Source organism: Zingiber officinale, chromosome 5A (genome assembly GCF_018446385.1).
Source record: "Zingiber officinale cultivar Zhangliang chromosome 5A, Zo_v1.1, whole genome shotgun sequence".
Classification (NCBI taxonomy): domain Eukaryota; kingdom Viridiplantae; phylum Streptophyta; class Magnoliopsida; order Zingiberales; family Zingiberaceae; genus Zingiber; species Zingiber officinale.
The window spans coordinates 85,090,080-85,105,507 of record NC_055994.1 but is presented as its reverse complement, the minus strand read 5'-3'; the positions used below and the strand labels follow the sequence as shown (position 1 = coordinate 85,105,507).

The 15,428-nt window shown below is 51.5% G+C and overlaps 1 protein-coding gene across 1 annotated transcript; it reads right to left on the bottom strand.

Annotated features, from left to right (window-relative positions):
• Window positions 1-551: 551 nt before the first annotated feature.
• On the bottom strand, window positions 552-2,742 carry LOC121982972 (coniferyl alcohol acyltransferase-like). Its single transcript, XM_042535969.1, has 2 exons — window positions 1,786-2,742; window positions 552-1,654 (listed from the first exon to the last, which is right to left on the bottom strand). The coding sequence occupies exons 1-2, from the start codon at window positions 2,191-2,193 to the stop codon at window positions 722-724; spliced, it is 1,341 nt and encodes a 446-aa protein (XP_042391903.1). The 5' UTR covers window positions 2,194-2,742; the 3' UTR covers window positions 552-721.
• Between the last annotated feature and the right edge of the window lie 12,686 nt (window positions 2,743-15,428).

The window sequence follows — 15,428 nt, the reverse complement described above, 5'->3', positions numbered from 1 at the left end:
CTCGCTTCGCTCGTCAGCCATGCACTAGCCGATCTTTAATCCCCACCGAACAAGGGCGAAAAACCCTAACTTTCTCCAGTAAGCACCTTCGAGGTCGAATATTTCGCCCTCGATCATAGATAGACAACTACCCCGCGGCATCAATCCGACAGCATGCTCGGCCAACGAGAAGCGGATCCGGATTGGATTTACATCGACTCTAAGCCGAACAAATGGAAGGATCGAATAACAAGAGGATTCGGAAGTACGAGAGGATCATACCTTGAGGAGGGGAGCCAGGAGCGTCCGAGGGCATGAGGAATGCCACCGCCAGGAAGAAGGGCGGAGATGAAGAGAGCTGCCACCCTCAAGCGCGTTGGGGATCCCCGTGCTCCCATTCTACGGCCGAGATCTTCTGTATTTAACGTGGACGGCGACCACCAGAACACGACCCGCACGCAATTTTTATTTCCATGTAATGAAACACGCAATTTTAAATTTTTTTTTTTCCAAGAACAAATTTAGATTATAATTTTTTAAAAAAAAATCAAAAATATGAACAAAATGGACGATTAAGTTATCATCTATAATCCATTATATTGATCATACATTTTACACAATTTTCTTGGAACAGAACACGTAGTAATCGAGCAGGACATAGACTTCAAAGGATTGTACAGATGTAGATATTTAGGCATAGCAGCCGTCGGCTACTTTGGCGGCGGCGGCGGCGGCGGCGGTTTTAGTTGATGTCGGTGAGATAGTAATCTGGCGTCAATGGCCGAAACGCCGGCGGTTGTTCCGCCTCGAGCACCGCCACCACGCTCTTCCGAAGGTGCGCGTAGACGATCCAGTCTCCGTTCCCCCTCGCGCTCGGCATCGGCATCACGTAGCCGGAGGTGCCGCCCCAGGGGAAGTGGTACGACCCGAACGCCGGCTTTCCCCACCCGAACTCCACCTCCTGCACCGGGAAGGCCCTCCCCGACGACACCACGCACGCCAGACCCCCTTCCGCTTCGCCCATGTATATCCTCGCCACGGCGGGCTCTGGCCGGTGCGCCTCCACCCAGTCGACCAACGCACGGAAGTGGTCCTCCGTCGTCGCCGGCCGCAACCACCCGCGCACCCTCTCCGCCACCTCCCCCAGCCCCATCCCCCGCAGCTCCGCGACCTCCATGCTCCCGAACGGGATCGACAGCACATTGCCGAAGTAATTCCCCATGGCGGCGCTGAGGCGGGTGCGGCCGTCGACCACGGCGCCCATGCGGCACCAGCGCTCGCCCTCTGCCTCGGCGGCCTTGGCCAAGGCGCGCCAGAGGTAGGCGGTGAAGGCCTCCACCTTGGTGCGCCCGCGCGTGGAGGATTGCAGGCTCACGATATCGGCGTTGGTGATGTAGTAGATGCGGTTGACGAAGAGGTCGGCGGGAAGAGGTGGCCTAATGGGTGGCGGCGGGAGGGAGGAGACGGGGACGAAGAGACGATCGATGGAGGCGTGGATGCGGAGGGGTAGACGAGGAGAGAGCAGGGTGCGGCAGAAGGAAGGGAGGCGGGTGCCGTGGCCGAAGGTGGCGAGATCCGACCAGAAGACGAGGAACATGTTGGCGGAGTAGGCGTCGGCGACGCGGTGGTCGAACTTGCACGCCAAAACGAGGCCGCCGCACTTTAGACCGGTGGCCTGTAATTAATCACTTCATTTACCACTCTACTCTACTAAATATCAATAATTAGAAAATCAAAATTTATCGATTATGCTTTTAGCAATAACAATTATAAAGGGTGTCTTTTTAGTTATTTAAATTGACTGACCTGGACGCAGAAAACTCCGGCCTTCTTCTTCGGCATGAGTTTGCCCTCTACGGAGTCGTCGGGGTCGCCCAGCGCCAGCTCCCGGAGCTCCACGTCAGCGTAGGCGGCAGCAAAGTCTACGCCGCGGCCGTTACAGAGCACCTCCGGCTCGCCGAGGGAGTTGGCCACGACCTCGCCGCCGAATGGGTAGTACGTGGACAGCGCCTGCGCCAGCGACACGCTGAGCACGGCCACCATCGCCTCCAAGCTCCGCATTGGCTTCTCGTAGCAGAAGAAGACGCCGACGTCCATGGGCGGGAGGAGGAGGTCGAGGTTGGACATCGGGAGGCGGTGCTCCGGCCGCCTCTCCGCCGGGGCGATCGTCTCCGCCGCTCTGATCGTGACGGTGTAGCTTCTGCGTACGCCCATTGTGGGTCTGTGACTGGCAAGTCGCGTCCTTGCTCTTCTTACAGAGACGGTGGCGGTGTGGGAATGCAGTGCAGATTCAGATGCAATTTATAAGGCAATGAAATCAATGAAGGTCGCTTGAAACTTACAATTTGTAAGATAATAATAGAGAAACTTTAGACTTTTGCCGATTGATTGATATCGATTTCATTCCAATTCCTTATAGATTATTTTCTCAAGCAGGTGAAATTTCTATCCGTGACATAACATGAAATGAATTATAAATGAGATTTAATATGTTGTTTTAATCTGAAACAAATGACGTGCCAACTTGCCCATTTAGTTATAGTTTAGAGCCACCTCACTTGCAATAAATAAGTGTAGGGAGTAGTTTAATCTTGGTACGTATTGACAGATCCAACCTACCAATTACAAGGATTTATTTCCATCTGTTAGTCTGGATTCTATCGGAAAGGATAAGACTAATCACTGTGTTTTTCTTTAGGGAATTGAGACTAAAACTATCACGCTCCGGAATATAATTTTTGCATATTGACCGCGACAGCCGCTCAAGGCTAAAGGTACTCACTCAGTGGCAGTGACAGTATAATAAAAAAATTAAGAATTAATAAAGAATTTATTAAATTTATTTATTTGTATATTTTTTCCTTTGTATTAAAAATTGTACAGATAAAATAACGAATGAAACAAAATAAAAATACAACCAAATAAAAATCAAACCAAATCAAGAATCAACGGGTCTAGCCTGCTGAGCAACTCTATATGTAAATTGAAATCAGTTATAATAGCAAAAAGATGTCAAAAAAAAAAAAACCAAAGGACATTGCATCTACCGTTTAAATTTTAGAAGGAAAGGTTTTCGAAACAAATCTGCAGAAACATATTTGGGTGAAATTCAGTCCAAAGCTAAGTGCAAATATGGTTTGCTTCGAAGTACCGACAGTGAAAAATACAACTTTTCCTCGAGGACATGGACGAAATTGTCGTCGGTAGGAAGCATGATGATAGTCCAGCAAAGGTTGATCAGCAAATAGGTAGGTAGAGAGGATGGTTGAGAAAGGAGCAACTAAAAGAGGTTGTTTAATGAGCTAGTGGCAAGTGAGGAGATCAAGGGCAATGAAGATGACGAAGAAGGAAGGGCCAAGGGCATCATTGGCATTCCTCTCCTATTCCAAAGCAAAAAATGGTTAGATGGAGATGCCTCTCATTTCATTTCATTTCATTTCCTCTCCTAATTTCATTTCATTTTGACAAAAAAAAAAAAAAAAAAAGGTGTCAAGTCTTGTTTGTTTGGCTCGGAAAAATGTTCAGGTCTTTACCCCACTAAGAAGTCTCTAAAAGTCAGTGCTGCCGCTACTGACTCACTTAGATAAGATTTGGATACTCATTCCATACCTACCTTCTAAATCTAAATTATGAGGCAAATCATACTTGACATCCCAACCGTAATATCTAAAGAACCCAGAAACATGAAGTTCCTACACAATGAAGATAGGTAAAGAACTACTCAATTTTGCACACAGGACTAATATTTAATCATACAGGGTGATCCTATGTCGACAAAAATGTTACTGAATCACAATCTTCCAGCAAGAGGCTAAGATGCCAAAAACTCAGTGCGTTTTAAAGCAAAAGCTTCTCGAGTCATGGCTTTCTGTTGAATGTCTGAAAGAAAGTGGCATGGCAAGACTTTGGCCCCCAGAGATCAATACCAAACACCAAAATTCACCAATCTACCTTATTTTAAGCACAAACCAAAGAAGATTAAAGTCAGCTAAACTAAGTTTCGAGCTTCATATTGGGGCTGAAGCTTCCACCTTTCAACTGCTGCAAAAACTAAATTACTAATTTTTCTAGTTAAAGTTGTTAGCCCTGCAGTTGGAGAGATGAGCACATTTAATAGCTTAACCATTGCCCAGCGCAGTGGGTGGACGAAGACAGATCACAATCTACACAATTCACTGTCCCCCTTCCGGATTTCCACTAGTTCTTGATTCCCCAGAATAAACAAAACTTTCTAATCATCCTGCTGTTGGTATTTACTGTGCAAAAAGGTGTTTTTTTTTATCAAACTCAACTGCCAGTTGAGAAACAGATGGAGATTAAATTCCAGCATCATTAGACCAAAGACTTGACCATCTGTACATTACTCGACCCTTTCCACCTAAATACTATATATTCTTGTAGTATTGAATCCGTACGAGGAATCTTGAAAGCTATCAATTAAGTTAGACTTTCTATATGATCCGGTGGTAAAGATAGGGAGGTCACTCAGATAAGAGTCAACGATATGTGGAGGTCAAAGTCAAAAGGGTCAGTCTTAGGACCTTGCCGATCGGGGAGGCCACCTGGCCGACCGGCCGGGGTAGCTTCCAGATTGGCGCGAAGAGACCTCGACCATGGGTCAGGCTTCCGACGCTCATGAGTTGCCGTATGGAGGAGCGGTTGCGCCGAGCGGTTCGCTCGACTGAGCTGCAGAGCAACTAAGACGCATTCCCGTCCGAGTATGTGACCAAGTGGCTTTCCCGCTCGGTCCAGTATGCTTGCATTCCCGGGCGCCATGGGACCGAACGACCATCCTGTCCGGCTTAGTAACAGACAAAAGACTCAGAAGAGGACAAAAAAGGCAGCTGGTGACATCAGCCTCGAGGCAGCTGCCGCCGACCGACAGCATGGTCGACGGCCAGGTCGTACAGAGAATCGTACGGTGAAAATTTCTACTGTTATGTCAGGGATATGCTCGAACAATTGAGGTATGGCATTAGGCACGTTTTTTTGACACGTTCATTTCGAGGTATGCTTTGGGGAACGTACACGCCTCGAGAAACGTGCACGCACCCCCCCTAGGGATCCTATATAAGGACCCTCAACTTCGACGGAGGTATGGATTCTCATCTACTGTAGCCACAGTCTCGTTACTCTGCTTTCTCACTGCCTGACTTGAGCGTCAGAGGGTCGTCCCCAAGAATCCTTTCCCGGCTCGACTTTGTTGCAGATTCACCGGAGGTCCACATCATCACGGAGATCATACGGAGGCAATAGAAAGTGTCACGTCCCCGGCATCCGTCGACCCAACTCTCGGACAGGATCAAATTGGCGCCGTCTGTGGAACCCACCTGAATCCGAGAGGAGAAGATGGAAGGAGCTGGACGATCGCATATCGTGACGCTTTCTCAGGAGGAGCTCGACTTTCTTATCGAGGCGAGTGCAGCGAAAATAATGGAGTAGCAGCAGCAAAAAGCATTAGCCGAGCGGATGGCGCAGCAGACAACTTCAGCATCAAGTGGTCGAGCGGCGCAAGAAGATCGACCTGAGCAATACTACACATGGGCACAGAATAAGGGGCAGACCGGTACCCCGGGAGACGCGCTGCCCGCCCCTATTTCGTTCCATCGGCCATTGTTCCAGACTCCGTCCGAACTGGCCCAAGCCAACCAGGGATCATCCGATGAAGCGCCCGTGCGGGATGCCAGGAAGGGGAAGGCGCTTCGGACTGAGTCATCCCCCGAGCGGATCAATCGCCAGTTCTCCGAGGCGATTCTACAAGACCCGCTCCCAAAGCATTACGCCCCACTAGCGATCGGAGAGTACAACTGTACAACCGACTCGGACGACCACCTCGGTAAATTCGACAATACTGCTACTCTCCATCAATACACCCACGGAGTCAAATGTAGGGTCTTCCTCACCACCCTGTCCGGCTCGGCACAACGTTGGTTCCGGAGATTGCCGGACGGATCAATTCGGAGCTTCAAGGACTTCCGAGCGGCATTCGTTCATCATTTTGCCAGTAGCCGACGTTATCAGAAGACTAGCGTCAGCTTATTTTCAATGAAGCAAGCACCGAGAGAGAGCCTCCGAACCTACATCCAGCATTTCAACCAGGCGGCCATGGATATCCCCGCGGTCTCGTCCGAGACAATGATGCATGCCTTCATGCAGGGCTTAGTTGACGGGGATTTCTTCCGCTCGCTCATCTGAAAGCTGCCCTGAGACTACGATCACATGCTAAAGAAGGCAAACGAGTATATCAATGTCGAGGAAGCCTAGGTGGCCAAGAGGAAAGAAACATTGTCCGAACCTTCAGTGCAGGCCGAGAGGAGGCCACCACCCAGCTATCAGCCACCGAGGGGGCCCCACGCGGAGGTAGCGCGCCCTCAACAGGAAACAAGGCCGCACGCCGTCCAACATGTGTCAGCCGACCGTCCCAAGCAAAAAAGGAAAGGTATGGACCCCCATGTTTTGTGTGCTTTACCAGTCAGCCACCTACAACACCCGTGATTGTCGGAGCCATCCCCCGATCGCTCATCCCGCGCTGAGAAGTTATTGCCGCCGATCACCTTCACCTGAGTGGTGACCTCGACACCAGAGTACCGGACGACGGGTGGCCAGGGAGTCGCCCGAGCGGCATCATCATCACCCGCCAAGGGTCAATCCCCGAACCTCACAGGAGCAAGCAAGGCCCTCCGCTCGGGAGGAGGAAAGTAGAGGCAACGCAGCTCGAGGCGAGATTAACATCATCGCTGGTGGACCAACGAGCGGTGACTCAAATCGGGCCAAAAAAGCACACGCTCGGTAGCTAAGGGTCCATGTGGTCGGCTGCAGCCAGGAGCGGGCACAAGGACCCGAGATCAGCTTCGGGCCTAGAGACTTAGAAGGGGTCGAAGTGTCGCACGACAACGCCCTCATCATCCGAGCGGTAATAGCAAATTATACTATTCACCGCATATTTATTGACACAGGCAGCTCAGTCAACATTATTTTCAAGAAGGCATTCGACCAATTGCAAATTGACCGAGTCGAGCTACTTCCAATGACAACTCCGTTATATGGGTTCACGGGCAATGAGGTTCTTCCGATCGGTAGGCCCGGCTGACTATTTCGTTGGGAGAGGAGCCGCGGCGGAGGACACGGACCACTAACTTCATCGTGGTTGATGCTCCCTCCACCTACAATGTGATATTGAGGCGACCGACTCTCAATGAATTCCGGGCGGTCGTCTCAACTTTCTGTCAGAAGGTCAAGTTCCCTGTGGAGGATCAGGTGGGAGAAGTCCGCGGAGATCAGATTGTAGCTCATCGATGCTACGTGGAGATGGTCCGAGCCGAATCTAGGTCCGTTTGGAAAGCACCGCGCTTAGAGGTAAACGCCATAATTGAGGAACCTCCGACTTTAGTGTATGAGGAAAAGGAGGAGGTGCAAATCCATCCTGGCCGATCGGACGCCACCATGTTCATTGCATCCGACCTGGGAGCAGGCCAGAGGGAGGAGCTGATCAGATGCCTGCAGCGAAACCACGACGTCTTTACATGGTCAACACACGAGCTGCCGGGCATCTCGCCGAACGTCGCACAGCACGAGCTTCATGTCCGACCGGACGCTCGACTCGTAAAGCAGAGGAAGAGGGACTTCAGCGCAGAGCAGAATGTCATCATCCGAGTGGAAGTCGAGAAGCTTCTGGAGACTGGCCATATACGGGAAGTGCAATTTCTGAGCTGGCTCGCGAATGTGGTGTTGGTCTCCAAGCCGGGCAACAAGTGGAGAGTCTGCATCGACTTCCGGGATTTGAACAAGGCATGCTCGAAGGATTTTTACCCTTTGCCCCAGATTGATCAAATGGTGGATTCGACGACTGGGTGCGAGCTGATATGCATACTGGATGCATATCAGGGATACCATCAAGTGCCGCTCGTCCGTGACGATCAGGAGAAAGTAAGCTTCATAACTGCGAATGGCACCTACTGCTACAACGTGATGCCGTTTGGCCTAAAGAACGCCGGGGCAACATACCAGCGACTCATGAATAAAGTGTTCTGGGAGCAGATCGGGCGCAACCTAGAGGTATATGTTGACGATATACTTATTAAATCACTCCGAGCGACGGATCTTTGTGCATATATAGAGGAAACCTTCCGAACGCTGAGGAAGTAGGGGAGTCAGGCTGAACCCTCAAAAGTGTCAGTTCGGAGCAAAAAGCGGACGCTTCCTGGGCTATATCGTCACCGAACGGGGGATAGAGGTGAACCCTAGTAAGGTAAAGGCATTGCAGAACATGCCACCCCCTAGAAATTTGAAGGAAGTACAGAGCCTTACCGGTCGGATAACGGCTCTCTCGCGGTTCATCTTCAAAACTGCCGACCAGAGCATGCCCTTTTTTAAGATTCTTCGCCAAGCCATCAAATTCCAGTGGGACGAAGAATGCGACCGGGCGTTCGAAGCTTTGAAAGTTTATCTGAACTCTTTACCTGTATTAGCCAAGCCGGCTATCGGCGAGCCGCTCCGCATATACTTATCCTAGACCGAGCATACTGTTGGCTCGGTATTGGTAAGGTCGGACGGCGAAGAACAACCTTTGTATTTTCTAAGTCACATCCTAAAGGACACTGAATCCCGCTACACTGGTCTCGAGAAGCTTGCCTTCGCGTTAATTCTCGCCGTCCGGAGACTTCGACCCTACTTTCTCGCGCGCACAATCGTCATCATGACGAATAGCCCTTTAGGAAGAGTACTTCTCAATCTCGAGGCATCCGGACGATTGATCAAATGGACAATCGAGCTCAGCGAGTTCGACATACAATACCAGCCCCGAACGGCAATTAAGGCGCAATCCTTTGCAGATTTCGTCACCGAAGTGCAGAACCCCGAGCCCGAAGCCACTTGGAGGGTGTACGTGGACAGGTCGACCACGCGGCAAGGAAGCGGCATCGGTCTTCTGTTGATTTCACCACAAGAAGAGCGGATGCATCTGGTCGTTCGGCTATATTACCGCGCAACCAACAACGAGGCAGAGTATGAGGTCCTCATAGCGGGATTGCAGGCCGCTCGGCACGTAGGAGCCAGTAAGGTGTTAATTTATTTAGGCTCACAGTTGGCCGCTCAGCAACTCTTGGGAACCTTCGAGATCAACAACACAAGGCTGAAGCTGTACGCGGAGGCCTTCGACAAGCTCAAAACCAACTTCGGCGAGGTTGTCATACAGAAGATCCCCCGAGAGAAGAATCAGGCGGCAGATGAGTTAGCAAAGCTGGCGAGTTTGATAACACCGATCGTCACCCAACAACCGATCGAGCAGGTATCCTTAGTGGCTCACATTGACAGGATGGAGGGCCTCGTGTTCCCGAGCGACTGGAGGACGACCATAGTGGAATTTTTACGATCAGGAGCTGCTCCGTCCGATCGGGCTGAGGCACAGTTGCTAAGAAGGAGGGCGGGCTGGTTCACCCTCATCGGGGACCAACTCTACAAGAAGGCTTTCTCCCGTCCGCTGCTAAAGTGTGTCAGCTCGGAAGACGCGGAGTATATACTGAAGGAAGTGCATCAAGGATCCTGCGGAGGACACCCGGGCGGCCGGTCCTTAGCAAAGAAGATCCTGCTAGCCGGATATTTCTAGCCAACCCTCCAGGAAGACACCGCTCAGACCGTCGCCACTTGCCTTTCCTGTCAAAGATATCACAGCTTCTCCCATCGCCCGACGGAGGAGATGAAGGCTGACGGAGGAGATGAAGGCCTCTGCAGTATCCTATCCGTTCAACCAGTGGGGCATGGATATTGTAGGACCCTTCCCCATGGTGACCAGACAACAGAAGTTTTTACTAGTGGCGGTAGACTATTTCTCAAAGTGGGTGGAGGCCGAGCCGCTGGCGAAAATAACCGAGCAGATGGTCAAGAAGTTCATATGGCAGCACATAATATGTCGATTCGGCATTCCATGTCGGCTCATGTCCAACAATGGGCAGCAATTCGTTGGACAGCAGCTCTGAGAATGGTGCGAAGGGTATGGCATTCAGCAATACTTCACCTCTGTGGCATACCCGCAGAGCAACGGGCAGGCTGAAGTCGTCAATCGGGAGATCCTTCGGATTCTTCGAGTCCGACTCGACCATGTCGGAGGCAGTTAGGTAGATGAACTCCCAGGCGTATTATAGGCGATCCGTACCACCCCTAAGGAGGGAACGGGAGTCACGCCTTTCCACTTGGTGTATGGAGGGGAGGCTGTCGTTCCTGTGGAGGTCGGGATAGAATCTGATCGAGTGCAACGGTACGACTCGGACAACGCCGATCGGAGACAACTGGAGCTGGATTTGATAGACGAGACGCGTGCCAAGGCAGTCGTCCAGCTAATGGCGTACCAGCAACGAATGAAATATAATTACAACAGGCGAGTAATCCCCAGAGCATTCCAGGTCGACGACCTAGTATGGAAGAAGGTGAACCCGGTCGGCGACGTGAGCAAGTTGGAGGCTCCCTAGGCAGGACCCTTCAGGGTCATCGAGAAGCTCCGCTCGGGTGCCTACTATCTGGAAGATGAAGACGGACGACAGCTAGAACGACCATGGAGCGCTGTCCATCTCCAGCTTTACCGGGCTGGGCGAAAGGTGCGCCAATGTAATCATTTGTGTGTTTTCGTTCTCCTATACCCTTTGGCTGTAGGAAGGAAATCATATAATACAAGGGTATAGAAATTTACGCCGTACGGCTATGCTCCATCAAACCGTCGAGCGGCGACGTTAAACTCTAGAGTCGAACCGGCGACTATAAACCCCCGGCCTCAAGACCGTCGAGCGGCGACGTTAAACTCTAGAGTCGAACCGACGACTATAAACCCCCCTCCCCCGTCGGAAGACCATCGAGCGGCGACGTTAAACTCTAGAGTCGAGCCGGGGACTATAAAGCCTCCGGCCTGAAGACCGTCGAGCGGCGACGTTAAATCTTAGAGTCGACCCGGCGACTATAAACCCCCCGGCCTGAAAACCGTCGAGCATCGACATTAAATCTTAGGGTCTAACCGGCGACTATAAACCCCCCGGCCTGAAAACCGTCGAGCGGCGACGTTAAACTCTAGAGTCGAACCAGCGACTATAAACCCTCCGGCCTGAAGATCGTCGAGCGGCGATGTTAAACTCTAAAGTCAAACCGGTGACTATAAACCCTCCGGCCTGAAGACCGTCGAGCGACGACGTTAAACTCTAGAGTCGGACCGGCGACTATAAACCCTCCGGTCGGAAGACATTCAAGCGGCGACATTAAAATCTAGAGTCGAACCGGCGACTATAAACCCCCCGGTCTGAAGACCGTCGAGCGGCGACGTTAAACTCTAGAGTCGAACCGGCGACTATAAACCCCCCAGCCTGAAGACCGTCGAGCGGCGATGTTAAACTCTAGAGTCGAACCGGCGACTATAAACCCCCCGGCTGGAAGATCGTCGAGCGACGACGTTAAACTCTAGAGTCGAATCGACGACTATAAACCCCCCCGGCCGGAAGACCGTCCAGCGACGACGTTAAACTCTAGAGTCGAACCGATGACTATAAACCCTTCGGCCTGAAAATCGTCGAGTGACGACATTAAACTCTAGAGTCGGATCGGCGACTATAAACCCCCTGGCCGGAAGACCGTCGAACGGCGACGTTAAACTCTAGAGTTGAACACGCGACTATAAACCCTCCGGCCTGAAGACCGTCGAGCGGCGACGTTAAACTCTAGAGTTGGACCGTCGACTATAACCCCCCGGCCGGAAGACTGTCGAGCGGCGACGTTAAACTCTAGAGTCGGACTATAAGCCCCCGGCCTGGAGATCGTCACTCGGCTATGCTAGGGCCCGGCTTCTAAGGATGGGCGTGCGACGACCCTAAATCCCAAGGATAGGGGAGAAACGGTGGCCTTCTGGCATGGCACCCGCTCAGGCCACACGGTTATTTACGCCGACCAAGGAAAACAAGCTAACAAAGCAAAAGGCAAAGTTCCATTCAAAATAAGGTCTCCCGACCAAGCGGCGGAATTACAAAGACACTTTACTCAAGGTAGTTAAAAACATGTTTTGGGATGGTGGTGAGAAGCGTAGTGTGTTCTTGGACGGGAATGATAAAGGATTCCGGGAGGTGACCCTTGGCCTTCAGATGATCCGCCGTGGCAGTGATGGCCAGCTCGAAAGCGATGACGAGCCGATCGCAGACCTACTGAACGAACTCATCCGAGCGGATGCTGAGGGACCAGAGGGTTGATCGGACGGCGCAGAAAGTATGCCTGAACGGTGAATTCTTTGGCGCACGGGAGGTAAAGAACTGACCGGCAGCGCCACGATAGGGTCAACTGGCGGATTCAGCTGGGAAGGAGTCCGATCATAGGAGAGCGCCTCGATAGATGGGGCATTTTCTCGGGGGGGATTGCACCCGTCTGCTCCGACGCTTGTATCGCTGAGGTGGCTGAACGAAGAGGTGCCCCCGTCCTGCGTCGTTTCTGTCCAGAAAGGGGAAGATCGTCCTCCGGCTCTGAGTCATCTGCCCGAGTGGCAGGTTGACGGCTGGAAGTCGCCTCGCCCACCACCTCCACAGGAGAAGTCTGAGCGGCGGACTCCCCAATATCCGCCTCGGTCTCCCCCTCGTGAGAGTCGACCGGAGCAATGTCAAGTCGCTCCATTTCTTTAGCCGCCGCCGCTTTGAGCACTTCAGCCTTCTTCTTCAGGATGCCGAACAACATGGACTCCATCACAATGTTCGCTGCGAAAGAAGAGATGGAAAATCAGTTAGACCTCAAAAGGATAGAACAAGCTAATCGCTTACCAAAGCTGCTCGGAAGCTTCGTCCAGCTCGGGCTCAAACCAAACATATACATCACTCCCTCGGGCAGCAATTTATTGATATCAAGCTTCAGGCCGACCAGCATGTTTGCAACTTGCAGATATTCCGACCGGGTCTTGTATCTCTTCAGCACGGGAGGAGTAGGGAGTCCAACCTGCCACTTGGTTTGGAAAGGCGGCAGCTCGGAAAGTCGCAGGAAGAAGAAGTATTCCTTCCAGTGTTTATTGAAGGTGGGCATCTTGTCGAAAAAGACCAAGCCGATCCGAGACTAGAAGAGATAAGTACCCAGCTCGGACTGCTTAGGATAATAGAAGTAGTAAAAAGTCTCTTGTCGGAGGGAAATATTATGGATTTTGAATAATACCACAACACCGCACAAGAGACGGAAGGAGTTAGGGACAAGTTGGGCGAGCGGGATGCGAAAGAAGTTACAAACTTCGAGGATAAAGGGATGGATAGGAAACTGCAGCCCGGCTACAAACTGATCTCGGAAGAAACAGATCGTGTCGCGCGGCGGCGCGTATGGCCGGTCGGAAGGTGAAGCCAAAACAATTTCGGAGTCAAAAGGAAGGTCAAAGGCCTTAGTCAGGCTCTACGTGTCGCTCATGTCGAACCATGACTCCATGGTCGTATACCATGGGCCAGGGGCGAGCTCAGAGGGCTGAGAAGTGCTGGCCATTGCCGGAACAGTACGATGAACGAGAAAACAAATTGCGAGGGAGAAGGGTTAATCGGAAAACGCAGATGGATGCAACAAAAACACTAACAGAACAAGAAACAAGCCGCAAAAGAGTAAAAAGGAGAGCAAAGAAGCTTACTGAATGAAGAGGGGCGAAGAAAAGGCGGAGGATCACCGGAAGGCCGAAAAGTAAGGTCGCCGGAGCACGGAGTGTAAGAAGAGACACTGAGAGCGAACACGATGACGCTGAAGCGGCGGAGGAAGGGGAAACGACCTTATAAAGGTTAGGCTCGACCAACCAGATCCGTCCGATCCAGGTCACGCGATCCAAGGAGCGAATCTGACCGTCGAATTCAAAGGGCCGAGGGTCGCATCAACCCTGACAGCTCGAGCAAGTGGTGACGGCTGCATGGCCACATGACATCGACTCATAGGGCGCATTTAATGAGCTCCATTACGCAGGCGTGGCCGCGTGCTCAGCCTTAATGGCGAGGATTTGTACGAATTCCGAGGAGATCCTGAGGACGCCAGCATTGATCGCTGTTGGGTCGGATAGACAATCACCGGGGAGCAAAATTTTTCTAAGTTCTAGCAGGTAGGTCGTCGAGCGGCTGCATGCTACCTGCATAGTGCCTGAGCAGAAAAGCCCCTACGTCAGCGACAAAGCGGCGGTTGGGCCACCAAACCCATAGTCCAGTCAGTCGGACTTGTCGCCTCCTTTGACTAGACTTGAAGGGAAGGCACGTGATCCGGTGGTAAGGATAGGGGGCCCACTCAGGTAGGGGTCAACGACATGTGGAGGTCAAAGTCAAGAGGGTCAACCTTAGGGCCTTGCCGATCGGGGAGGCCACCTGGCCGACCGGCCGAGGTAGCTTCCAGATTGGCGCGAAGAGACCTCGACCATGGGTCGAGCTTCCGACGCTCATGAGTTGCCCGTATGGAGGAGCGGTTGCGCCAAGCGGTTCGCTCGGCTGAGCTGCAGAGCAACTAAGACGCATTCCCGTCCGAGTATGTGACCAAGTGGCTTTCCCACTCGGTCCGGTATGCTTGCATTCCCGGGTGCCATGGGATCGAACGACCATCCCGTCCGGCTTAGTAACAGACAAAAGACTCAGAAGAGGACAAAAAGGGCAACTGGTGATATTAGCCTCGAGGCAACTGCTGCCGACCGACAACATGGTCGACGGCCAGGCCATACAGAGAATCGTATCGTGGAAGTTTCTACTATCATGTCATGGATATGCTCGGGCGGTTGCGGTATGACGTCAGACATGCTTTTCTGACACGTCCGTTTCGAGGTATGCTTTGGAGAATGTGCACGCCTCGAAAAGCATGCACGCGCCCCCAGGGATCCTATATAAGGACCCTCAACTTCGACGGAGGTATGAATTCTCATCTATTGTAGTCACGGTCTCGTTACTCTGCTTCCTCACTGCCTGACTTGAGCGTCGAAGGATCGTCGCCGGGAATCCTTTCCCAGCCCGACTTTGTTGCAGGTTCACCGGAGTTCTATATCATCACGGAGATCATACGGAGACAGTAGAAAGCGCCACATCTCCGGTATCCATCGACTCAGCTCTCGAACAGTATCACTATATTTTTTATCACAACCTAATTTGAGGAGATGGCAAGTCAACTATGCACGCCAAACCATCACAATTTCAAACTAATTAAATACAGAAGAATTGTCGAAAAATAACCCCCAATAAAATACACTTGCAACATGTGGATGAGAAGGAAATTGCAGTTGATGTTGGATATTATCACAGAAACAATGGGACGGCTATGTATACTACAATGACGATAGCATAGCACCTTGTGTAATCTACCATGTCCACTCTAGTGCAACTTAACAAGGAGACAGTTGCATCAAACTTATATCTAAAAGATATCATTTGAAACCTTCAAACTACACAAGTAGCAACTCAATCTGGGTAGCAGACCAAGACCAGCATCGTGATCAAATAAGTGAAGCTAAA